Below are 27,362 nucleotides of genomic sequence, written 5' to 3'. Positions count from 1 at the left end.
CGGCTACAGGCATGTGAGGGTGTGGGGTTGGGACATTTGGAGTTGCCCCATTAAAACGACCTGTTGTGATACTGCTATTGCTATAACATGCAGACGTAACTAAGTACAATTAGTCAAGTTCTGTACTCAAGCATTTAAAAAGGAAAATAATGTAATTGTAAATGCACTACATTTATTAAACAGCACTATATTACCAAAATGCAACTTTAAAAAATCAATATTTTGTAAATCAGAACATTGTTTGTCTGCAACAGTAAAATGCTACTTGAAGAAACAATGTTATCTAGACATAGTATAATTATATTCACACATAAAGGCATTGTTTCAACACTTTTACTCTTGAACTTTAAGTACATTTTCCTGATAATACGTTTGTTCTTTTACTTAAGATTTTAAAAGCAGGAGTTTTACATGAAGTATTTTGACAATAATGTATTGGTACTTTTATTCAAGTAAAGCATCTGAATACTTTTTCCACCTCTGATAACATGCTAAGAAACTGCACAATCTGCACATGCAGGGTTGGGAGGGTTAGTGTAAACATGTAAGGCTATAACTAGTAACCTAGTCAAAAGTGTAATCAGTAACCTTATCTGAATTTCAGAATATAAAAGTAATGTCACCTGATTACATTCAATTTTGGATGACGTCAATATTAAATGCAATGCAAATAAATACAAGAGAAAATATGTTTGTTTTGCTCATAAACGTGTGAGTTTTGTTCTTTTCAGTCTTATTTAAAAATAAAGACATATAGACAGTGTATTTTGACCTTTATACCGAGTATATATTGCAGTTGTGTCCATAGTTATTATCATACATACATTGAGAAGACATTGCCAGTTACAATATGCAGTATTTGGCCATGTACACAATCAAAAGAAAATAACATTATGCTTTAAAGAAAATAAATACATCTTAGCAGTAGTGTGACAAAACCTAGTCTTATAAATACTGCAGTTTCTTCAGTCATAACATTTTTGTGTGTGCTACTTTGAAAAGTGTTTCCTATCAATTTTAAGGAATAATCAAGGTTTAAAGTGCAATACAAAAATATTTAGCAAAAATTCAATCTATTGGAAAAAACATATACTCCAATTGCATACATTTACCAAAAGAATATGAATTTACAGTAAAAAAAATCCCCAACTTAATTACACTTATTGCATCAACTGACAGATACAAATAACAGCCAGAAGTAATAACCAATTAATAACTAGGATTTTCTACAGAAATAGTCGCTTTTAAAGTAATTTCAAATGTGATTATACAATATGTTTGAGCAAGCTCTTCATGAGGAATACATTATGTTCACATTAAATGAGGTAGAAAGATATATTACAAAAACAGCACCACAGTTTTACGACTGATCGAAACAATGTCCTTTGATATTTGTTCTGTTCCATTTTTGTTCTGCTTGGTTTTCATGTATTTGTTTGTTCAACCGCAACAAGTACAAATTGTGTTAACAAAGTGACAAGAGCATCTGCAAACAGAACAGAAAAACATGAGCAATCTAATTATAAGCCTCATTACTTTGACTACGTCTTTAAGACATCCCATTAATGTCCCTATTCTCCAATACATTTGGAATCATCAAAAAGTAATGACTTCTTTAATGACTATTTCTGTATGTCATAATTGTAAATGTTGCATGAGAGGACACCAGATAATGCAGCTCATAACATTTTAGGAATGAGAGAGAAGAAGGTAAAAAGAGAAACTGCTTTTATAAGTGAAACAGAGAGGATTAAAGGGGCCCTATTATGCTCATTTCCAGGTATATATATTTATATTTTGTGCGTGATTGGTTAGCTGGCCGTCTCTGTTGTGATTGGTCAACCACTTAGAGATGTCCCGCCCCTTACAATGTGTTGGAGCGCTAGCCAATAGAAGCGCAAGTGTTCCATAGTGATGTCACTATCTTCCGGAACTTTGGGATTTTAGCCTTCGACGACCATTATGCACAGAAACCTACATATAAGCACAATAGGGCGTCTTTTAACAAAAATACTGTCAAGACATGCAACTTAATTTAAAAATAAATACTTTTTGACAGTCTCTATAAAATAAGATTGTGTTAACTTAAAGAGGCACACAATTATCCATAAAAGTAAGGGAGCTTGGACCACATTCTGAAATGAACAACAAATATTGAAAGTTTTCTTCTTCTGTGGTGACACAATATGAACTTTATGGCACTCAAATACCAAATGGAAAATCGCATTACTACGTCTTCTCATATGATATTGCAATATGACACAGCAGTATTTAAGCAACCCTGTCAAACATGTGTATATAAATAACAGGCAGTTCTTCCGTAAAGCTTGCATTTGTGAGGAGAGGTCTGGCATTAAGTCCCCCTTCTCTAGGTGTCCCCAGTGGCCAATACAAATATTCTCCCCCACCCAAAAAAAATCAAGTAATCCCAGTGGATAACTGTAACAAAAGGTATTTCATTGATGCTTACTGGCCTGCCTAGAGAAAACCAAACAGAAATGTGCTTTATTAATTTAACTTGAAAAAAATGTTTCCACCTGATATTTCCATAAAGGGTTTATCAAGTGTGTTCCTGCTGGTACTTCAACATGGCTGCATGTAGCTTCTACAATGTCTCTGAAGTTGTCAATAGCCCCAGAGAATCACAGATGAATCAGAAACTGTACATTGGGCAGTCCATGTTTGATTGTGGGTCCTATAACAGCGACAGCTCCACCTCTTCACACAGCAGAGGCTCCACCTCCGGCACGCTGAGCAGCTTGCTGCCCTTTGCTGAGCTGTTCTTCCTGTACATCACGAACTGGGCGGTCACCTGACTGAAGTTAAGGAGCAAACACCAACATGATGTGGTACAATGGGTACATGTTTACTTCTTATGTTCATATAAATACTTTATTTAATTTTTGTATTGGACATTTTACTTTAAAGTGCACCTATCATGCTATTTGTAGGAAATAGCATAGGTCTCAGATATATAAAAAATACATAAAAAACATGTCTTTGAAGTGTCAGATCACACATTCTAGGCGTGCCTCATATCCCTCTATTTCACGTCCTGTTTCAAAAGTGCTGATTTGGGGTATAAAGCTTCCAAAAAAAAATGGAGGGGGCTGAGCTCATGCGGGAGATTCTACCGGCAGATACTGCGGTGATGAAACGCCATATCATGGATTATCAAGGATCTGAAACAGTCTGGAGCTCAAAGGCTTTCTCTCTTGCCGGTTATACCAGAAGGTGAGTTCCTTTTTACTTCCTGCTTCTTCACACACATGCTCTCCACAGGTTAGCTCTGAGTGTTAGCGATGCTAATGTAAACATGCACCGACCATATTACGTCCAAAACAGTCGGGCATTGTTTCTGATAGCAACGTTTCTGATAAAGCCAGCCTACATTTCCGATATCGGACGCAAATCTGGATCAGCTCCGTTGTAGCCCCGTTTTTAGAGATGTGGGTAAGGAGGAAAAGAGAGAGGGTTTTATTTTCTGACGCTGCGTGAGTTCCCCGACACACCGGGGACACATAGTTATGTATAAAAGACATAAAAAAGTGCATTTTGCATGATAGGTCCCCTTTAACTTCTTACTTGTGGATATTTAAAAAAAATGTATTACCTTTTCATTGCACAATTGTACCTAAGATGCTTATGTTTGTATAAATATTTTCACAGCTTCACACTGTTTTACTGGACATTAGACTTTATTGTCTTTATTTCTATACATATATATATTGTTATTGTACATTCGTACTTAAAAGTATTAAGTAACACATATTTGTATTATTTCTCTGTTGTGATAAGACATTTTACTTTAAGTACTTGTGTTTACATAAATATTTATATTTTATTATATAGGTGTATGCTCATTTTAAATTCTGATATTTAAATATTTTGGCTTGAAACTTTACTAAAACTATGTTTCTATAAATATCTTTATTTCATTTTTTTTATTGAACATTCTTTAATTTAACTTCCAAGGAATATATAATTATAAATATCTTAATTTTATTCTGTTGTTTTAAATGATATATATTTGTCCACTCTAAACTTGAATCAGTGACAATTTGACCTATTTTCAAGTCTTCAAGTGCACTTGTTGTTTAAAGGATACAAAGAAGTCCAGTACGATGACCCCCAGGCTGCCGATGAGCCAGGCCAGGTGTTTGATGATGAAGGTCTGCTTGGAGCCCTTCAGCGCAGGCAGCACCACGATGACGCTCAGCCCGTACGTCCCGTTGCCCATCATGGCAAGAGCGAACAACATGTAAGAGGTGCCCTCCGTGGACTGTCGCTGAAACTAGAAGAACAACGGTTTTTAGTATTAAGAGCGGCAGAAATATAGATTATAACCAGTTTTATATTATACATCTTTAAAGTGGGTATCACTTATTTACTTCAACAGTATGCCATTAGTGGAGCTTCATCTCCTAATGCAGTGGTTCTCAAATGGGGGTATGTGGACCCCTAGGGGTACGTTGGAGTACTGCAGGGGGTACGTGAGATTTATTTTATGTTAATGAAAAAAACAAACATAATAAATGCATTTAAACAAACTGCTAATAGTAGATTAACTACTTTATTCAAAGGTTTACAGAAACTCTGGATAATAAAATGGGAAAAACAAACGGGGTGCTCTCTTTTCCTCTCCCTCTCCTGACCCGTCAGTCTCGTGCAGCTCGTTGAACCTGTAATAAGTGAACCGACAGTAAAGAATAAATGTATGTATAACTAGTTTAGCTTGTTCCAGAGTAGATGAACTAGCCAAGTGTGTTAGGTCTAACTCTTAGTGTGTTTTGCTCCGCTCAACGGTCCGTCACAGGGGGGAGCTGTGATCATGCAGAGCTGCGTGTTCTCCGTCAGCAGCAGCTGATCTGCTCTCTGATCTCTCTCTCTCGCGTTTATGTCCAAATCTATCAGATCTAGCTAATTCTAGTTAATGATTTGACTGCCTGCTTATCAAAGGACCTAAACAATAAGCGTTGCTTGGCAACGGCGTGTGGCCGCAAAGTATAGCGCAGCATTATGCATATGTTTATATGAGGGGTCAAAATCCCATGCTCATATATTTTTTTCTCTTCATTCCCCACGCCCCAAAATAAATAAATAAATATACCAATTTTAGTTAAAGTAAGGAAGTTTGAGCAGTGTGGGTTTTATATGAACAGAGTTACACATATTTCAAAACGCAAAGTGTAATAACTGCAGTTTGCCTCCCTGTCAGAATGACAAAGATCCTCAGTGAAGCTCAAGCCCATGTTTCACTACATTGTTAGTACAACTTATTAAAAAGATCAGTTCAATGCAACTAATGTCGTCTTAGTGTTATTGCATGATGTTAAAATTGGTTTGCCATGAATTAGTGATGGATTGTAAACATTTGAAATGTAGCATTTAAAGGTGGGGTAGGTAAGTTTCAGAAACCGGCTCGAGATACACTTTTTGTTATATTCCATGGAATGCTCTTAACATCCCGATAGCAATGAATATCTGAAGTGCTTTGACAAAAAATCCATAAAAAAATGTCATCTGTAGAAGCCGTAATACTGTAAAAAGTACAACCAATTGGATTGGATGGCCTACCTGCCTGTCAGCCTTCCATCGGGGCACAAACTTATCTCGTGCCCTCATTGGTCATGTGCGCGTTCGTGTGTGTTGGAGGAGGGGCTCTGTAAGGAAGTGGCAGATTTTCTCCGGTTGTGTATTTTCAAATTCTAGCGATCTCGAGCCGGTTTCTCAAACTTACCTACCCCACCTTTAAGTGTTTCTCAGTTACAATGTTGTTGTTTTAATAAATCAGACACCGATGGTGCAGCGCTGTACTGTGCCTCTTTATATAGGCGTTTTTTCCCTAACAAAAAGTGTTTGCACTGATCAGGGGGTACTTGGCTGACATTTTCTTTTCAAAGGGTGTACATGATTGAAAAAAGTTTGAGAACCACTGTCCTAATGCACCTACATCAAAACCATCAGTCAGAGAAAAACAGAGAGGTCTCTATTTCTGTATGTCAACCACAAACCATGTTCACTCACAATGAGTTTGCTCTGTGTTTCAAACACATACTATTATATAGCTATTTTATATTTTGTTTGCCATTGACAAGAAGTTAAACCCTGCCAACCCTTACCCCTAGATTCCACCGGGGCCTCCTGCGCCGCATTACGGCCGCGCCGTTCACAGCTATCGCGGCCACTCTAGTCAATGGGTACTATTCCACCAGACGCGCCGCGTTACGGCTAGAAGCTTCCCAGAAGCGTCCCGGCTAAAAATAGGCGGCTGGTCTATTTTCGACGCGAGGCGTTGCATAGCGCAATCCCCAAAATAAACACATTTCGCAGACCCTATCCCTCCGTAGTCTTTCAAGTAAGAGAATAAATGCCAGCGTTCTCCTCCGGTTTACAGGCACTGTGTATATTATATATATAGAATAATTATCATGATGAATGCATTTTTTTACCACTAAAATACAGCAATACATCTTTGATTCATGTCGTTTATAACTGGACTATTACAAGTATGTACAAACTTTGTCCGTGCAAAATAGCCTGTCCAGGAAATATGCACAAATCAACAAAAACGGCGAGCCGGTACACAAGACACTCCGCTTCTGAAACGCGCCCGGTTGGGTATGATTCTGGAGGAGGTCGGACCAAAACCGCGGCACAAACGGACCCGGTGGAATCCCGGGTTAGCCTATACATTTCAATGTGTTGGAGCACTAGCCAATAGAAGCGCGGGTGTTAAATAGTGATGTCACTATGTTCAAGAAGTAAACAAAGGAGTCAAATTGAGGTGTTTCAGGCAGTGGAGGAGTGTGTGAGAGAGAAACTCCCTCTGGAGGGAACACAGGGATTTTATCCTTTGCAGACCATTAACATGCACACAAACCTAAATAACACACAGAGCAGAACAGAGCCTCTTTAATGGCGTGTTTTTCAGCACAAACAGCAGCAGGATGTGTGTGAGTCGGTGTCAGAAAGCATCCATTCAGTATTGTGAAACAGGAGAAACTTTTTAACCTTGACTGAATAATGGAGTTGTATACTCTGAGTTCAGTCTGTCCCCACAAGTGGAAATCACTGAAAAGTGAGTGCCACGTATTACATGTGCAGGACCCAATACTAGGCAAAGTGTCTGCACAAGTGCTGCTGAAGGTAATCATACATAATAACAGATAACCTGATGAGTAACTGGTCACATGCAACCGTATCGATTAAAAAATATTCAGGTAAAGTGTGTGTGTTTGTGCGTGCGTGCGTGTGTGTGTGTGTATGCCCAGTATTTTTCTCTCAGCATACTGAGATGATCCCCTCCGGAGATCAGTCTCAGTCGTGCCAGGATGTTTCCGCAGCACAACAGCACCATTGTCTTCAGCGTCTGGTTCATCTTTTGACACATAAAGTGATACACAAACTCTAACTGTTACATAATAAGTTGAGTTTTCCCTGAGATCTTCTATCGTGGTTGCAATTAGGGTTGCATACCGGTTCCCGGTATTACCGAAATACCGGTTACTGGCGGCTACGGTCTACCGTACCGAAATGAGATCCGGTTTGAGATACTTTTTTTTAATATAAAAGTGAGGCATAATATCCTTAAACTCTCGCCCAAACCGTCGGAATTACGATGTCAATTTCGCCGTGAAACTCCGCAAACGAGTCACTTTAGAACGTCTACAGTGTGGCTGCATATGACTGTCTGAATGGTGGGGTCTGAAACCACTGGAAGAAGTTCTGGGAAAGGTGGCAACCTCCAACCGATGCTATCTCGTATGGCAAATGTTGGAGAAAATACTGTCGTCTCCTCTTTGGGTTTGTTTTAATGCACCGATATCATGTGTGATGCTGAACTGTGTACGACCTGCAGCTGCCTCTTTAGGATAGGAGGAGGCAGGTTGTTGACCTTTATGAGGAGACAGACACATACTTGTTGTCTCCTAGATATCTAATTTCTATGAGGCATGAAGGAAGTCCAGAAGACGTCACAGATGATCCATCGCAGATGACCCGATGCTTTTCCGACACCCGCGGCTGATATTTGCGCCACCTCGATTTACGACTTTGTGGTTATCTCCTGTATTTCGGACGATATAAGCCTCATGTTTTTTCCTGCTCCGGTGAGCAACATACCCCATGGGTGTGAGTTAACCCATATGCTTTGTATGTGATTTAACTCTGCTCCTTCTTGTAAGAATAAATTAGAACCTGATTATTGATTCTCAACCTGGTGTCGAGTGATATTTTCCTAACAGCAACCAAGTACCTTTGTGTTCAGGGAGGCAGCGTGCCAAGCGAGAGAGTGTTCAGTTCAGCAGGTGATATCCTACGCTGTGAAAGGGCCCGTTTGGATCCAGAGAGCAGGTATTCTCAACTTCTTGAAGATGAATGCACAAAACTGAACTGTGATGGGATTTGTTTTCTTTCAACAGGCAAATGTTGATTATACTGGTACTATTTTCTTTTTCCATTGACAAGATGTACTATTCACGCCTGATGGTTGTTATAAATGATATTGCAGAATTCTTCATAGACAACGTGTTTTTCATTGTTTGTTCAGTACTAAAAGGTCCAAGTCCCACAATTGAATTTAATATTCATTTGACATGTTAACTATATCATAAAGTGCTTAATGGGAGTAATTGCAGGATGATTCAATGTTCCCTTATGCAACATGCAGGGTTCATACACTTTTTCACCAATGACTTCTCCATGACCTTTACCCAATTTTCCATGACCAAACAAAAATGACCACTGAAAATGGTTTATTTGAACATGGAACAGGAAAATAAGGTCTGCATATGAAACATGTAGTGCCCATCTAAAACAAATCAAATAGTAGGCTTACTAGCTTCTACACGCTGAAGCAACTGTAGTCAGGGAGGCAAAGTTATCAGGCATGAAAAAGGTGACAAGGATCCGACCCCCGACCCCACGGATATCGGCTTTAAAATGAGGAATAACAGGATGTTAGCAGTCAGAACAACTAAAGCAGCAGCTAATAACAGAAACGCCAAAGAGTCACATCTAGTAGACATATATAAAAGCATTTATTTTAATTGTGTAGCAGTCAGTTTATAATTCTGGCAGCACTGTTGAGCATTTTGAAAATGTATTGTCATGCCTCTGTGCAAGGCTTAGTCTTTCTATCTGTGTAACTAAGTTCATAAACTCAACAAGTACTATACGGGGGTACAGTTTTGAGATACTTGTACTTTATTAAGTATTTCAATGTTTTGCTACTTTGTACTTCTACTCCACTACAGTTCAGAGGTACATGGTGTACTTCTACTCACTACAGTTCAGAGGTACATGGTGTACTTCTACTCACTACAGTTCAGAGGTACATGGTGTACTTCTTCTACTCATTACAGTTCAGAGGTACATGGTGTACTTCGACTCCACTACAGTTCAGAGGTACATGGTGTACTTCTACTACTCACTACAGTTCAGAGGTACTTCTTCTACTCACTACAGTTCAGAGGTACATGGTGTACTTCGACTCCACTACAGTTCAGAGGTACATGGTGTACTTCTACTCACTACAGTTCAGAGGTGCATGGTGTACATCTACTCACTACAGTTCAGAGGTACATGGTGTACTTCTACTCACTACAGTTAATTGTTTTATCGTGCTTTTATCGAGTCAATTCTGTCTCTTTCACTAATGTCATGGTTTGGGAACCTGACTTTAAAGAGCAGAAACTCTCCGAGTCAGATCGTAAAGTGGTCCAGCAGGCTGATTGGTGAGCCACAGCTAAACCTGGAGACCCTGTACCTCAGGCAGTTACAGCGGTTATCCAGCTCCATATGAGACGATGACTCCCACCACCCTCTGCACTCAGGATTCAAGCTTCTTCCTTCGGGCCGGAGGTTACTCGTCCCAAGGAGTAGAACGAAGCGGTATAAAAACAGTTTTATCCCAGCAGCTATTGCACAAATCAACACATCATAGGAGCGTCACACAGATGCCTATCTTTATTTATTTATTTCATTGTGAATTTTGAATGTCCATGTCTGTACTAGTGTTTTCCTACTTAAAATGTTTTTTAAATATTTTGAGATTTGGTTGAGCAGGGTATACTTGTACTTTTACTAGTCCTTTATTAGAGATGTGTCTGTTGTTTGTGTTTGTTTATAGTGTCAGGATGGAACCCTTGTCTTTTTCTCTGCAAACAGAATCTACCTACGGGTACAAATACATAACCTGAACCTGAAGGTACATGGTGTACTTCTACTCCACTACAGTTCAGAGGTACATGGTGTACTTCTACACTACATGTATTTAATACATTTAGTTACTTCACAGATGTGGATGAATGATGTGAAATCTAATCAAGTGTTGAATCAGACTTTAGTTCCACCTGGAGTAAATCCACCAGCTACCCTGCAGTCTACAAAGTACTTCAAACTAGCTGCACCTTCACCAGCTTTGAGAACACTTTCATGATCAATCATTATAAAACATATCATATATATTATTCTGAAATGGACCAATCTGCACAACGACTACTTTTACTGTCGCTACTTTCACTATATTTTGATGAGAATATTTTCCTACTTTTACTTGAGGAACATTTTGAATGCAGGACTTTTACTGAAACAGAGTATTCCTACACTCTGGTACTTCTACTTTTACTCAAGTACAAGATCTGAGTACTTCTACTTTTACTCAAGTACAAGATCTGAGTAGTTCTACTTTTACTCAAGTACAAGATCTGAGTAGTTCTACTTTTACTAAAGTACAAGATCTGAGTACTTCTACTTTTATTAAGTACAAGATCTGAGTAATTCTACTTTTATTAAGTACAAGATCTGAGTAATTCTACTTTTATTAAGTACAAGATCTGAGTAGCCTACTTCTACTAAAGTACACGATCTGAGTACTTCTACTTTTAATCAAGTACAAGATCTATACTTATACCACCTCTGTTTATAGCCTATGAAAAATACTATTAGAAAACAAAGGCTAAAGCTAACGTTAGCAGATAGTGACAATGTATGCTGGCTAGCTAGCTCAACGATTCCTTAAATGATATTGCGACAGAAAAACGTTTCAGTTCACATCACGCTCTGCCGCTCAGCTCCGAACACCTGAACGGACCGTTCTAACAGCTGTTCGCCAGCGGTGCAGTCTGTGCCACAGTGACTCTGCACAGTTAACGAACACACCGTAGATAATGTAGCTGACCCTCATCCTGGAGCAGCAGAGTTCAGCCGACAGGCAGGAAGACTCGAGCACACAGCTCGCGCTTCATATATTACAAAATAACACCATGCGCGTCATGATGGCACATAACAGCTTGCGACCGCAGATTATTTCAGCGATTAGATTAAATGTAAATTATATTTGTCTGACGCAACTTTAGTTACATTTCCATGACTTTTCCAAAACTTTGGGAAAAATATTGTTTTCCATAACTTTTCCAGGGCCTGGAATTTGCATTTTCAATTTCCATGACTTTTCCAGGTTTTCAATGACCGTACGAACCCTGAACATGAAAGTATCACAATATGTATCGGTATCGTTCAGTGGTATCGTAAAAAAGTCAACGATATGCAACCCTAGTTGCAATGCAAAGTCCACAACTCAAATTTCACACCGACAAATTGCCACTTACGTTTTTATAGAGCTGGGGTAACCGGGAGCTGAGGTAGAACACAGATGCCAGGTATCCACACACATAGCCAGTGACTTCCACTGATTTAGAGGTACTCTGGAAAACATATTAAGGAGGGTCAACACAAAGCCTGCACACACACACAGATTCACATATACACAATACACAATCTACCAACCTTGGTGTCTAAAGAAGCACTGTTGTCTACGATGAGTTTGGGTAAGGTCAGCAGGACTAACGATGCAGAGCCGCACCACATGAAGCAAAGCCACTTCAGCACGGGGCTTTCTACAGATAAACACACACAAAGACCAAAGAACACGCAATGAGACGCACAAAGACAAATAATAACCTCCCCCAACATCACACAGTATGACCATCAGCTCCTACACATAATGTCTTCAACTGTTGCTTTACACTAAACAAATTGAACAGACATGATTGAAATCTAACAAACAGCAAGTAAAAACAAAAGTATATTAAAATTAAAAAGATGAAATACATAATAATAATATGTACTCTTTTCTTATTCCTATTTCTGGCTGCTACTTCTTCTGTATTATTTAATACTAGGGATGGGTATCGGGTTTTAACGGTACTACTTATCGATCCGGTCTTTAACGGCACTTTTATCGGTTCTTTTGGAGAGAAAAAATAAGCTAAACAAATTTTACATTTTTTTTACGTTTTAACAAATCGTATTAAATAATCTGATGACAGAACTGTAAACAGAATAGCTGAAACGTTAACAAAATAAATAACTCCGTTACTCATTAACCCAGGTTTGTATAATGAGTTAACTAACTGTGTGTTGCTGCTAGCATACATAACACCTGACGTGGAAACATTACTCGTGGACGGGGCAACAGAGCTGATAGAAAGAAAGTCGAACCCGGTGCATTCCTCCGTCTGAATGTGGAGCACTTTTGATACATTTTTAGACAAATTGCTCGTGTTACCGAACTTGCATGCTAAACTCTTATTGCACTTTTGGCAACGAGCATCGAGACGGGTAAAGTTTAACCACACCTTGGAGCGCTTAGTTCTCCTCGCCATCTCCGCCGTGTGTGTGTTGCTGCATGTAGCAGCTGCGTGTGTGTAACCTGCCCCGCCCCCTCGCACACAGACGGGGGAGAGAGATCTCTCGTCTGGATTGGAAATATTGAAAATACTAAAGATAATCATCGACGCATTTTGCAGTCTTTTTGCGTATTAGAAACGGAGTTGGTGACACTAAAACTGCAATATAATGTTTGTGTAGCATAATACATATTTTTTACATGTCTCCAGTACCGATAAAAAGACATAACGTCGGAGCTTAACGGTACCACGGTCTTTAATAATTCAGCCCCGGGGCCCGTATAATACCGGCGCTCGGTACCCATCCCTATTCAATACTGTACAAATCTGTAAAATAACATTTTAAGTTAACCTGTTTTTCTTTTTTGTATTGGACTTTTACTTATTTTTATATACATATCTTTATTTTGTATACTTTGTATATGTATTTAAATATTGTGTGCAATATATATATATATATATGCTTTTTCTTTTACTACTGTTATCCGGCTGCTACTTTCTACATTTTCCACTTATTTTATAATACTGCTACTTCTCTTTGTTTTCCTTGATTGCTAACTTATTTGTATTTTATTGTATGATCTGCATGCCTTTTTTGACTTAAAGGTGGGGTAGGTAAGTTTCAGAAACCGGCTCGAGATACACTTTTTGTTATATTCCATGGAATGCTCTTAACATCCCGATAGCAATGAATATCTGAAGTGCTTTGACAAAAAATCCATAAAAAAATGTCATCTGTAGAAGCCGTGATACTGTAAAAAGTACAACCAATCCGTTTAGCGGGCCCGGCTGAAATTGGCAAAAAAAAGAAACAAAAGCAAACTGCCGTGTTTTTAACACAGGATGAATCTGATGATTACACTTCTGATGTATGTTCTGTTGAATTTCTTTTCCAAGGTGATCAAAGAGGGTGTGGACGGGGCCGTGGCGGAAGGGACGGACGAGGTGGAGGACGAGGTGGAGGACGAGGTGGGGCACGAGGTGGAGGACGGGGAGGAGGAAAATTCCCGGAGGGAAGTTGCTTTTTGTGTGGCAAATTTGGACATTGGGAAAACGACTGCAGAGCAAAGAGGCCACAGGAAGGAACGGAGGACTGGGTGAAGAAGGCATGACTAGAGCCAAGTGCATCTGCAAAATCAGGTCATGTATTATCACACACAGACATAAACCCTGAACAGATGAAGAAGGTTAATGTAGAAAGTAAAACAACAGAAACAACTACAGAACAGACCAACCCAAAACAAGATAAACCAAATCAGAATGACCTAAGACAAAATGACTCAGACTTTGACACTGATACAGAAGCAGGGTCAGATAACATGTCTTTGAGCTCATCCGATGAGGAAGTGGAGATATTAGAATTAGGTACTGTAGAGCTGATGCTGGCATATGAAGAGAAACCATTTGTTACTTTAACGATAATGGGAATAGATGTAACCTCCCTATGTGACTCAGGCGCATGCAGAACCGTAATTCTACCACACCTAGCGGAGGGGCTGAGGGATTTAAAGGTCACATGTCATGGCCATTTCCACTGATCATAATTCCAGTGTTGAGGTCGACTAGAATAGATTTATACTGTGCAATTTTCCAAACTCACATTGGTTTCGCATACAGCATCTCTGTAAAGTATGTGTATTCACTCTCTCCACTAAACGGCTCGTTGCAGCTCTTGCCCCCCCCCTCCCTGTGAGCCCAGTGTGCTCCGATTGGTCGGGACCAGTCGGGACGTTGTGAATCGCGCTGAGCTCCGTGGAGGTGTTGTTTCCTTGTTTAGCGATACACAGCGAAACACAGCCAAACTCACCCTGAGCACACACAAAGTCACAGCCGAAGTAAAAACAATAAGTGTGGCTTGATATTGAGTAAGAAAAAGGTTGATAAACGCTGTGAGAATGGGTCTGCAGAGAGAATTTTGCTGCGATCCCAACTGTCTGTTATCAGCCTGCAGCCAGGGAGGAGAGATCAGCTGAGCTGCCCGCACTGAGTGTGAGGAAGGCCGTGGATTGGTCAATTTGGACCAATCAGCGGGGGCTTAACGTAACGGCTCCGTGGACGTAACGTAACGGCTCCACGGATTGGTCCATTTCGTTCTGGGGACGACATGACATCATGATGTACCCGGAAGAATCAAATGGACAGTGACGTATCTCCAACGAGGCGTTTTGGGGAGGTATTTTCTGTTTTAGAGTTTTACTCGCTACATGGTGTACTTTGAGGGTTTTGACTCTGCAGACCGTTTACATGCATAAAAACCTTCATAACACACAAGGGGATGGGTAATAACCAGAAAAGCATGACATGTCACCTTTAAAGAAATCAAAAAAGACGATTTTAGTAAGATCTGCAAACGGGGCGGTAACCGTAGAAAACTTGACTGTGCCACTTGCAATAAAGGATCCAGTAACTGGACTCACAGCTCAGAAATCCGTTGTCATATCAAGTGCATGCCCCACTGCTCTCCTTGGTCGGGATGTAATGTCAGAGTTAGGAATAGCAGTGGTTCCAACTCGAAATGGGATGAAGGCAATAAGAATCTTTGAGAAATGTAAGAATCCTGAGCCTGACCTGTATGTAGTAGACGGAGTGGGGCCTCCGACCTATTTTTATAGTTTTGACCTCATAACCCAGGGGCCAAGGGAGGTCACTAAAGCACTTTGGGAAAAGACCCTACAGGTCTCCAAAGAGCTCTCCAACCCCCTACTTGACCTCAACAAATGGGAGGACATGAAAATCATAAACTTCGTGTCAGACGCGGGCTGGGATTCCCTGATTTACACTATGAAAAGTAGTTTTTCAAGGAGCCACATGTCCAGTTAGCAATTTAAAACTTCTACTGGAGCGATGCTGGCTTCTGTGGGGTATCAGTTGGCCTCCCCCGAAAAGACAGAGCAGGGTTCAGAAGCTGGAGCATTGCCCACGTCGCACTGAGTAAGCCAAAAGGCAGACAGTGGCGAGAGGTGGGAGGTTTTGTCTCCACATGTGCAAATGATCATCTAATTTGGGATTCAGTAACAGGGAGACCTGGAGTTTTCCATTCCACGGATGTGGATGCCTACAAGATGAAGCTTAACTGGCATACAATAGGGAAAAAAGCAGTGCACTTGTCTTCACATGACGAATGCTTGATTTCCACACACTCTCCTCATTAGAAGAGGAGCTGTTAGAACAGCTGTGGTCTCAAGGTCCCGCGGATGTAGGCAAGATCAAAGGCGTAGAACCGGTAAAGATAACACCAAAAGGAAGTTTCAGGCCTTATCAAAGACAGTATCCCATTAAACCTGAAGCTATAAGCGGAATAGAACCCATAGTTGAGGCATTGATCAAATCAGGCATAATAAGAGAATGCCCTGATTCCCGTGCAACACTCCTTTATTTCCTGTCAGAAAAGCACTCCCATCCACCGGCTGGAGGATGGTGCAGGACTTACAGGCAGTAAATAAGGCCGTGATTCCGAGGGCACCGTTAGTGCCCGACCCACATACATTGTTATGTGAGGTAAAGCCACAGAGCAAATACTTTTCAGTAATTGACTTAGCAAATGCGTTCTTTTCAGTTCCCGTACATAGAGACTCTCAATTTTGGTTTGCTTTCCAATTTAAAGGGAAAAAATATACTTGCAACTAGGAATCCGGATGCATTGACGGTGGCTAAAGCATTGACAAATCACATAATCCCACGTTTTGGAATTCTGGAAAAGATCTATAGCGATAATGGCACACACTTTGTAAATAAACTAATTCAGGATTTGACAGCTGTATTTGGAATACAATTAAAACGACATTGTTCTTATCATCCACAGTCAGCAGGGTTGATAGAAAGAAATAATGGTACAGTAAAAGCTAAACTGAAGAAGATGATGGCCGAGACAGGGAAAACATGGATGAGATGCTTAGCACCAGTGATGCTAAGCATGCACATCCTACCTAGCGCTAGAGGGCTATCCCCTTTTGAAATGTTATATGGAAGACCATATTATCTGCCCGAGTTAAAACCATTTGTAAGAGAGGACGAGAGTATGAGTGAAAACACAGCAGAATTTATGGCAAACATTTTGAAAAGAAAATAGATCACAAATGTTATTGTCCCCTCTGCACAGGAAGTTCCTGACACTACACAGACAGTGAAACCAGGAGAGTGAGTGTTCACCAGAGCGATAAAGAGGAAGAGCTGGCACTCTCCCAAGTGGGAGGGTCCCTACCAAGCACTCCTGTCTACCCCGACTGCAGTTAGAGTGGCGGAGAGACCATCCTGGATACATCTGACTGTGAAGCTGTTTAAACCTAAAGACAGAAACTCGCCTCGACTGTGGTGAAGTCTGGCTACAAAGGGAGGTGATTCCAATAAGGGCACTTGTCTCAAACCAGTGAAGAAACCAACAGAACCCAGTAGAATTTAAAGAGTGGACGTCAGCAGGGAAACAGTAACGGGTCTGAGAGATAGAAACTGACGATGTACAGAGAAAGAATTAGGCCATGGCATCCATTCGGATTACATTAAAACATGTGCCTACAATCTACCTACCTCAGTCGGTTGGGGTACTTTTGTATCTGAATTTTTTATCTTTTATAATCATTTGTATTTTTCCAAGTTCTATGTTATTCCGTAGTATAAACAGGAGGGATCTGAGAAATACTGTTTTCTGCACTCTTTGGGTTGTTTTAATGCACTGATATCATGTGTGGCTCTGAACTGTGTACGACCTTGCAGCTGCCTCTTCTTGTGATAGGAGGCAGGAGGCAGGGCATTTCATGTTGTTGATATTTATGAGGAGAGAGACTTGCTGTCTCCTAAATATCGCTTGTCTATGAGGCGTGAAGGAAGTACGTGACTCTTTCCAGAAGACGTCGCAGATGATCCCGACACCTTTCCGACACCCGCGGATGATATTTGCGCCACCTCGATTTACGACCTTGTTGTTATCTCCGTGTTTCGGACGATATAAGCTTGATGTTTTTTGCTGTTCCTTTGAGCAACATACCTCATGTGTGTGAGTTAACCCATATCCTTTGTATGTGATTTAACTCTGCTCCTTCTTGCAAGAATAAATTAGTTACCTGATCATTGATTCTCAACCTGGTGTCGAGTGATATTTTTTCTAACAGATTCATATACAGTATAGGCAGCGTGATTTTTTTTCAACATGAGTCATTAGGCAGTCATGCACTTTTGGCTCTGGTGGTCACAGCTCACACTGCAATTACATAACAACTGGAACTGCGCCTGTGTCATCTATGAAGTCAGATTATAATTGATTTGAACAGCAGGAAACACTTCCTCCCTCATGCTTATGCTCTTCATTAATGTGTCAGGATGTGGCTTACTTCTGCGCGAGCTGTTCTTGATCTTATAGTAAAGAAACTGGGAGATGAGGATCAGGTCTGTGAAGATGTAGAACACCACTGTGATTACCTGAGAGAGGACATGGAAAAAGAAACATCCTTAAAATTAAACCAAATCCTTAGAATGTACCAAATAATATTTTCTGGTTCATGAGTCAAGGAGTTTGTATTGTTATAGTGGTTCCTTATAGGGTTATGCCCTGAATTTACCTGAATAGGCAGCTGGCTGGTGAGGTAGCAGCCTGCAAAGCTGGTCAAGTCTCCACTGAAGAGGAAGAAGAGAAAGCCAAACGACATGGCCTCCTCCCCTTTAGCATTCCTATAGGCCTCGTACACCTGCCTGGAGAGAAAGAACGCATGGACAAGATATAGTTATTTCATAACCACAAACACTTTCACCTGAATAACTATCTATCCATAAAATATATTTATTATTTGTAATCTAATATTCATACATTATGTAAACAACATCATACAATTGAAGACGGTAAGAATGTAGTGAGAAAGGGCACTGAAATAAAAATGGAATGTCTTACCCTAACCCTACTCTATAAACATGAGCTAGTTGGATTTGGAAGTAACATTCATATTGACAGTACATTCTAAAGATACATAAACTATACATATATAATGTACAGTTATGTACGTATTGTTATCCAAATGTTATGTTACTTGGTAATTCTACTCCACTATAATTCAGAGGTAAATAAAGTCAATAACATGTGTTCGACTCTGACCAGCTTGATAAGCAAATCAATATATCAACATTTACAATCAAAACAAATAATATATATGATTGAGAAATGGGCCAATCTACATTTCTTTTGGAACTTTAGGGATATTTAGATTCCAATACTTTTGTCCTTTCACTTGAGTAACATTTTTAATTCAGGACTTTTACGTGTAAGAAAGTATTGCTACACTTTGGTACTTCTACTTTTACTTAAGTACTATATTTGAGTACTTTCCCCACTTCTTATCTTAACACAGTGGATGTTTAGTGTAAGGATGTGCGTGTGCGTGTGTGTGTGTGATTAACAGTTTCTTGTTGTTATCAGAGGGACACTTCTTGATGCTACTTACGGCAGAGTGGACAGCAGAAAGCAGAACATGGATATGAGTCCTATCACCACGCTGCAGTACTCCCACACATTGTCCACACACTCCTCCAGCAGGTAGAGGATCCACGGGGTCCCGTTCACACACACCAGCCGGCCAGGAGGAGAGCTCCAGTTTCCTGCAGCCACGTCCGCACACTTCCCGGGGAAACGAGCGGTGGCCATGGCCCAAATACCGGCTCCGTCCCCCGGCTTCCTGCACGCTGTCCTCGCTCCTGTTGCGACTGCTACTTCCAAATCCGGAGTAGATGTGGTTTAATCTTGCAACAAGCCAATTGAAATGAGGTCTGACACACCTACCTGCCTCATAAAATAGATCCGTCATTTGACGAGACTGCAAGACAAAACAAACCCACAACAGACATCAGGGAGCTGAACCATGGAAGTATAAAGACAACTGGTTACACTGTGCATTCCTATGAGAGTTGCTCAGTGGCGAGTGAAGCCCAAAATGTAGCGACCGTAGATTCAGAAAGTACCCGTATCATCCAGGATTTCACTACATAGCATGCGCAGGGGAGTTTCCATTAAACCCCGCCTCCGACTTCCCGCTCTCGGCTTTCAGCTTTTACCATAGACTGTATATATAATATATATTTTACCCACAGTCTATGCTTTTACCACATTTTATAACGTTTGGACCATAACGCTTTAAATAAGGGCTATGAAATTGTTCGTGCTGGGTAGTTTATTTAGTAAAATATGATACGCTAATTTACAGACGTCTCTTTCCCAATATAAGTTAATTTGGAAAAAAGTATTTTTGGGCCAAAATTACGTCACATGAGTTGTAGTACCTAGGGGTGGGCGATACTGCAAAATGAGATAATGCAAAAGTGTTATTATATACAGCCATATTATATTTCAGGTGTGAGGTAGGCTATATATGTTTATAAAGGTATCTTTTCAGTTCCAGTCAAAATAATTCATTTAGATGTGGAATATGACTGTCTGAATAGTCTATATTTCATCAGTCTGCAACATTACTTATAAGTACCACCGTTGGGCCACTACGACAATTTGCTTCAAAGTCTGGCACTTCCTGGGGGCTTGAACTGAACAAGTGAGAACATCTGTTTTATTAGTGATTAACCTTATTATTCTGGAAATCCTTCCATATTTTGATAATTGATGAGGTTCTTATTTTGCTTTCGCTTTTAACACTGTCATTAAGGCTAATTTGCATACTTGAGGATGAGATGCTAACACAAAAAGACGGATAAAAATAGCTTCCGGGGACCACCCACCTGATAGAATGGAATCGAACAATCCTTCAAAGTGTTTATCGGTTCATTTCAAACTTCTCCCACATCGTTACGTTCCTTTAAGCTGTGATTATGGTATTTAAAAAGCACTAAATATACGCTACTAGCTTAATGTTATCCATCGTTGCTGTTACCCAAGCAACCAGCCATCACGAAGGACATCCGGTGAGGATTTTCAAAATGAAGTCCGTTCGAAACCGTTATCAGAATCAGTTTTATTACCAAGTAAGTTTACACATGCAAGGAATTTGCTTTGGTATAAACGGTGCATACAACACATAAATTAGATTGCGTAGCAAAAAATAGTACTATTATAAAAGCTATTTTTATAAAAATATTTTAAGACCATTGTAACAATAATTGAGAAATACATTACATTACATTGTATGTTACTTGTTAGACGTGCATGTACAAATGTAATATTCAAAGAATTAGCAAAACAGTATATTCTACAGGGAACATTTTTATTCCACAGATGCTGTATTTCACTTGCTTGTTTGTGTTGATTCAAACTATTACAACATGTTTCCATGTCTTTTTCAGTCTCTGTGTTTAAGATAAATGTGGGAACAGCACATGGTGTAACAACAGTTCCAGACGTCCATCTGCGTGGTTGTGTAAAACAAACAGAGTATGCTAAGTTCAGTTGACCAATAATATTAAGCCAACAGTGAAACACCCTCTCCGATGCATATATAAAAAAGCAGCCTTTCATCTGTCTCCTTCAGAGTCTCTATCCCATCGAACGCTTCAAATAAACTCAACCAACAAACAACCCTTCATCCTGCTCCTGTGACGAAGAGACATCCTCTTCCTGTTGGGTCTTGTTCTGGGTGCTGTGTCTCCTTCAGATGACCCTGAAGTGAAGCTTGAGCGTGGCAGCTGTCCCATGTTCTGGTACTCCTTCAACGGCCGCTGCTACAAGTACATCGCCGCAGACATGGACTGGGCTGATGCAGAGCTCCAATGTGTGTCCCATGGGAGCCAACCTGGTGTCTATCCACAGTCAAGGGGAAGAGAATTTCGTCAAATCACTGATCGAGAACTATGACCCTGATACACCTGGATCGGACTAAGTGACACCCAGAAGGAGGGAAGATGGATGTGATCTGATGGGTCAGCAGTCAACTTTGTCTCTTGGAGTTCAGGAGAGCCGAATAGTTCTGGAAATGAAGACTGTGTCCACAACAACTTTGGATCTCATCACAAATGTTCTGTCACTTATCCCTCAGTTTGTGCATCTCGCACAACTTGTCCTTAGCAACTGAGATGTTACATATGTCTGACATATGTCTGACTGTTACTCTGTTAACATGCTTTTGACCACAATAAAGACATGAATGTACACTTATGTGTGTAAAGAAGTCATTTTTACCAACCTTCATTTCCATGAATGTTATAGATGTACACAGGTGATTAGATTGAATACGATCTCAAACTTAAATGAATGAAAACATATAAAAGTGTTTGTGTTTTTATGTGTGTATAAATATGTGCATTTTTCTTTGTAATACATGTTGTATTGGCTGTTAAGAAAATTAACAAGATACAGAAAAATACATCTTGACAATTATTGTTAATTAATTCAAAATAATAATAAAAACAGAGAGAAAAAATACTATATAAACCAATAGATCAAATTAATTAATAAAAAAAATCATAATAATATATATATTTTTAAATATACATGAGGTAATACTCATATCATACTGTCACACTCACCTATCACCACAACAATAATATACATGTTAAGTATAATAATTCTTCCTACATCAAGATCATATAACAGGCCAATTGTATAGATGCTTTTCACATATCTGATCATAAAGACATTAATGTCAAACATCACATTACATTAATACCATTATTATATAATTAATATATAAATAATCATTCACAAGTAGCCACTATTGCAACTTCATTTATTAAATTACTATCAATCATAATATATTCTTTCACTTGCGCAGAAGTTCATCAATTGCAAAGTGCATTCCTGAGAATAAAGCATGTTTGTGGGTCGAAGCTTTAAAACCTGTTAAACCCCGAGCCTGTTTTTCAGGTTTCAGGCTCGAAAATGACATTCCCAGAACAAATGACTGTAACTTCACTTCTAAAAGGTTTATATGAATCATTTTTGTTATCAAAGCAAGGTTACATCTGTGAGTTGGATGTAGAAGTGTCAGAATCAATATAGATGTTTCTGTGTCAGAGTAAATTCAGATGGAACATAGCAAAAAAATGTAAATTCCTGTCTCCGCCTAAAGAAAACCCATTACTTATAGTGAAGACCAACCTTGAATGATGGGTTAGTAGCCTAAAAGCTTTAGGAATCCAAATTATAACATATAATAAGTACCCTGTATCAAGATTGAGGCAAAACAAGTGACATTTTACCTTTTTAGAGAGGTTTATGAAAATAAAGTCCAGGCGGAATAAGCTTTGGGCACATTTGGGCCCATTTGGGCCCATCAGTGCCATTTAACCTTTTTCAGATACCAGACTATACAAATCATTGTATTACATTGAATAATCACTATAGGTATTCATTCCATTAAAAAAAAAAAAATTAAAAAAATGTAAATAAAAAAAAAGATTCTTAAAAAAATATTAAAAATATTTGTGTGAGTGTGTATAAAAAAAATCAGGGTCCCCGTCGGCGGGGACCTTCGGGCTTAACAGGAAGTATTTTGTGATGTTTTGTATTAGTAATTTCCACATAACACAAACTTGCACAAACAAATGTTTATCAAATATCATCAGATACAATATGATTTTCATTTGTCATGTTATATCCTTTTATATGAGAAAACTACAGTTTCAAAAGTGCATTTATAAGATGTTTGTTGTTTGAATCTGTAAAAGTCAGTGTCTTTGTCCTCTGGTGTTAAATGCTGTAATGGAAAGGGAAGCAGAAAGTGTGTGACTGTTAAAGTTATGTTTTAACTTGCTCTGTGAATATACACTGAATCAGAATCAGAATACCCTTATTCGTCCCAAAGAGGGGAAATGTACGGTGTTACAGCAAGGAAATAGAAACATTCGAAGTCTGATACTGTAGTTCAGGTCCAGGAACTCAAATAATCATGGTTCAGACTTACACACAACAACATGCTGACTGCAGTGGGGTTTGAATCTGTGTCCCCGTGATCCGAAGTTCCGAACACCAACGCACTAGTCCACTGCGCCACTGCCGCGTCGTAAATAATTATAAAGACATAATAAATAAAGACAATATTTACGCAACATATACATATTTGACAGACTGAGTAAAGTCAAATATAATAAAATATCACAAATATACTATATTTAAGTGGAGAGCTGTGCAGATTTAAAAAGAGGTAGTTTTGAGCAGAAATGTGCAAAATGTTACATTACATTTATACGCGTGAACAAATAGATCAGGCCCAGTCGTGATTCGTTTGTTAATTCAAAAATGTAAAGTCTCATTAACCCTCCTATTGTCTTCGTGTTCCCCCCCTTACTTTGGTGTTCGCGGTCAAATTTGACCGGTCCTGGCTGGGGAAATACCACCGCCTACTGATCACAGTGCAATCTTAATGGACACACCACAAACTATTGGAAACAATTAATATATTTTGGTATAGCATTTAATAATTCAACAATAATACCACTGCTACTGCTCCTGCAATACCCATTTCTACTGATTATAACAACAACAGTAATAATAACAACATGTTTATATGTTTAACTGATCTCAATTTTAAATATTTGTATGAAAAAGCTAGAGTAAAATTGTAACAAAGGACATCTAAAAATGTATAGACGTCATATTACAAATAACTGCTATCATGGGAGAGTTATAAACATTTAAAAAGGAGTTACTCAAAATCTGGCTTATTGCCAATTTAGTTTTTTACATGCAATGTAATACATTACTTTTGTGTATTGGTGTAATAGTTATAATAAAAATATAATAAAAAAATATACATTTAAAATAAATATAATATTAAGAATTGTAAAAATACGTAAAAAATATAAAAAAAATATTTACAATATATTTGGATGTGCAAACAAATATTCCAGAGGACGTGCAAAGAATACCAATGATATGGAATATTAAAAGATAGACCTAATTGTCCAACAATATGTACATTAACACAACACTTAGAAAGTGGAAAAATTAAAGATACTAACAAGTATACCAAATTTCTTTGGTATAAAATGTCTATACAATAATTAAGAAGTTGAATGGCTTCCATGCAGCCTTTAGTTAAATAATGCTTACTTTGAATACATTAAATACAATGTTATAAGTTGTTGAATTGGTACTCTGGTGTGTAATATTTAATATTCCATGCCTCACATACTTATGTATAATAACTTGCTTTATATTTGTTACTGTGCATTTTGTAATTCAACGTGTATATATATTTTTTATTGTACAATGCCATGTCTTTTTATGCTGCTGCAACACAAACATTTCTCAAATTGGAATCAATAAAATACTTCTTATCTTATCTTAACCAGCTCAATAAAAGTCATAGCTAATTTAACATATCACAAAGGTTATAATGGGCTGTTTCCTATGTTTCCCGAGGACACTTGAAAGCAGCATCCCAACCCCAACCTGCTCTGGCCATGGATGTATAATAAGAACGTTCTGGTCCCTCCCTCCATCCACCTGTTGCAAGGCGCGCTCTCGTCTGCCGCACGGTGGCGCGCTTTCCAATGGTGGCCGACGAGGATGATGATGATCTCTCTGTGGGGGAACCTGAAGCTGAGCAGGCGGAATGTGTGTGTTGCTGTACCGCTACAGACGGAGCGGTTTGGAGGGACTGACCGAAGCGTCCTCGTCTTGCAGGTAAACCGTCCGACATTGTAGGTTTTAAAGTGTTAGAAATTAGAATTGTGTTTTCTTGTTGCATGGCATTTTAGCGTTTACAGACAGAAACGCGTTGCTGGGATAAAGGGAATGAATGCCACCCACATTCCCTGATGTCGGGAAAGTTGTCTGGATGAGGGTGAATCAGCTCTCTCCTGCTGGGTAAAAATGCTTTTTCATTGTTAACTGAAAGCATGAATGGACAGAGGAGTGTGCAGCTGGATTGCATATAGTATTTTCGAGTTGATTATTGCATAATGCAGTGTAAAACAGTGTATTTACGCGATAATGCTCGTGTAGAAATACGATGCACTGTAGAGGACACACGTGCTGAATATTTCTTAGGTTTATATGGAACATTTTTACCCTTTATTTTACACCTGCTGTACTTTCATGTCGCCTCTCACTCTCTCCCCCCATCTCTCCCCCATCTCTCCCTCTCTCTCTCTCTCTCTCTCTCTCTGTGAGTGTGTGTGTGTGTGTGTGTGTGTGTGTGTGTGTGTGTGTGTGTGTGTGTGTGTGTGTGTGTGTGTGTGTGTGTGTGTGTGTGTGGAAATACAGAGGAATGTGTGCTTACAGCTTGAAAGGCAAGTTCAGTCGCATTACTCACATCATTTGCTCTAACATTTCTGGTTATGCTCTGGAAATCTACTGTTGCTCCAAGTGTGTGTGTGTGTGTGTGTGTGTGTGTGTGTGTGTGTGTGTGTGTGTGTGTGTGTGTGTGTGTGTGTGTGTGTGTGTGTGTGTGTGTGTGTGTGTGTGTGTGTGTGTGTGTGTGTGTCTGCACTCCTCAAGGTCACAGACAGATCGTTGATGTCTCAGGCACAGGATGTCTCCTGTTATTATTTTCCTGCTTTATTTCCACACAAACAGGTATTACATGATATTTGTTCACCTCCATTGTGAATGAAGTTTACTGTACAATACCATTCTCTAATTAATGTAAAAGGTGCATTCCATTCCATTCATTCATGTATTTTACTCCTTTTTCATTCCTGCCAACTCTGTCATGTCCACCAGTTTATCAGAGAGCAGCACAGACACTCAGATGCTCATGAAGACCATAGTTGTTATCCAGGAATGAGAAAGCAAGTTATTAAATGACTTCTAATTTTAGCAGCAAATTAAACATGTATTAAGGATCTATATATGAAAGCAACTCACTATCACGAACGAGGTCCTAATATTTAATGCGCTGACTTTTCCCCCTTAAGCCTGCACTCCTGGGTCTCACCGGTATGTGCTGAGAGCAGAAAATGCTTCCGTTCAGCCCTGGAGAGGAGTTTGGGCAGCAGCGGGGAGCAATGAATAATAAATGGTTCAGAAAATGTGTGGATGTTAGTTGGCTGAGTGTTACGGTAATACACCGGCACATCCTTCTTCTGTGGAAATCCTCTGAGCAGTCTGAGTCTCACAGCGCAAACTTTAAAGAGGACACACACACACACACACACACACACACACACACACACACACACACACACACACACACACACGGAAAAGCCAATTGAAAATAGTCTTTAAGGACCTTCTATTATTTGTGTTATATAATATTTGATATCCCTGTCTGGGACATTTCACCACGTTAAAAAGCAAAGTGGGTCCCAACATGTATTTTTGCATGACAAATCAGGGAGTTTATGAAGCAATTCTCTAGTTTATGTATGATTCCGATTATTCAAAAAAGGTTATATGCTCATCTTCAGGTTCATATTAGTATTTTGTTCCTACTGTGACATGTCTCCATGCTTTAAAGTTCAAAAAGGTCTTTATTCTTCTCATACTGCCTGTGCTGCAGCACCTCTTTTCACCCTCTGTCTGAAACCAGAGCCCAGTCTGCTCTGATTGGTTAGCTGGCTGACTCTGTTGTGGCTGGTCAACCTCTTAGAGATGTCGCGCCCCTTAGCCTATCACCTACAATATGTTGGAGCATTAGCCAATAGGAGCGCAATTGTTACATAATGATGTCACTATGTTCCAGAAATAAACAAAGGAGTCTAATGGAGGCGTTTCAGGCAGGGGGGGGGGGGGGGGAATGTGTGGGATTGGGGATTTTAGCCTTTGCAGACCGTTAACATGCACAAAAACGTGTATAACACGCT

At 39.4% G+C, this 27,362-nt stretch overlaps 2 protein-coding genes across 2 annotated transcripts in view; one reads left to right on the top strand and one right to left on the bottom strand.

The window, feature by feature from the left end:
* Positions 1-398: 398 nt before the first annotated feature.
* On the bottom strand, positions 399-19,407 carry LOC117456874 (lysosomal amino acid transporter 1 homolog). The gene is made up of 7 exons (XM_034096725.2): positions 19,118-19,407; positions 18,245-18,374; positions 18,017-18,104; positions 11,791-11,900; positions 11,613-11,708; positions 4,109-4,294; positions 399-2,812 (listed from the first exon to the last, which is right to left on the bottom strand). The coding sequence occupies exons 1-7, from the start codon at positions 19,315-19,317 to the stop codon at positions 2,696-2,698; spliced, it is 927 nt and encodes a 308-aa protein (XP_033952616.1). The 5' UTR covers positions 19,318-19,407; the 3' UTR covers positions 399-2,695.
* A 709-nt stretch (positions 19,408-20,116) lies between these two features.
* Positions 20,117-27,362, top strand: part of veph1 (ventricular zone expressed PH domain-containing 1) — a 108,193-nt gene continuing 100,947 nt past the window's right edge. The window contains exons 1-2 of the mRNA XM_034097449.2: positions 20,117-20,215; positions 24,976-25,239. The gene's annotated coding sequence lies outside the window, so the exon portion shown is untranslated. The remainder of the gene's footprint in view (positions 20,216-24,975; positions 25,240-27,362) is intronic.

Source organism: Pseudochaenichthys georgianus, chromosome 13, assembly GCF_902827115.2.
Source record: "Pseudochaenichthys georgianus chromosome 13, fPseGeo1.2, whole genome shotgun sequence".
Lineage (NCBI taxonomy): Eukaryota > Metazoa > Chordata > Actinopteri > Perciformes > Channichthyidae > Pseudochaenichthys > Pseudochaenichthys georgianus.
This window is presented reverse-complemented; position numbering and strand designations above follow the sequence as displayed.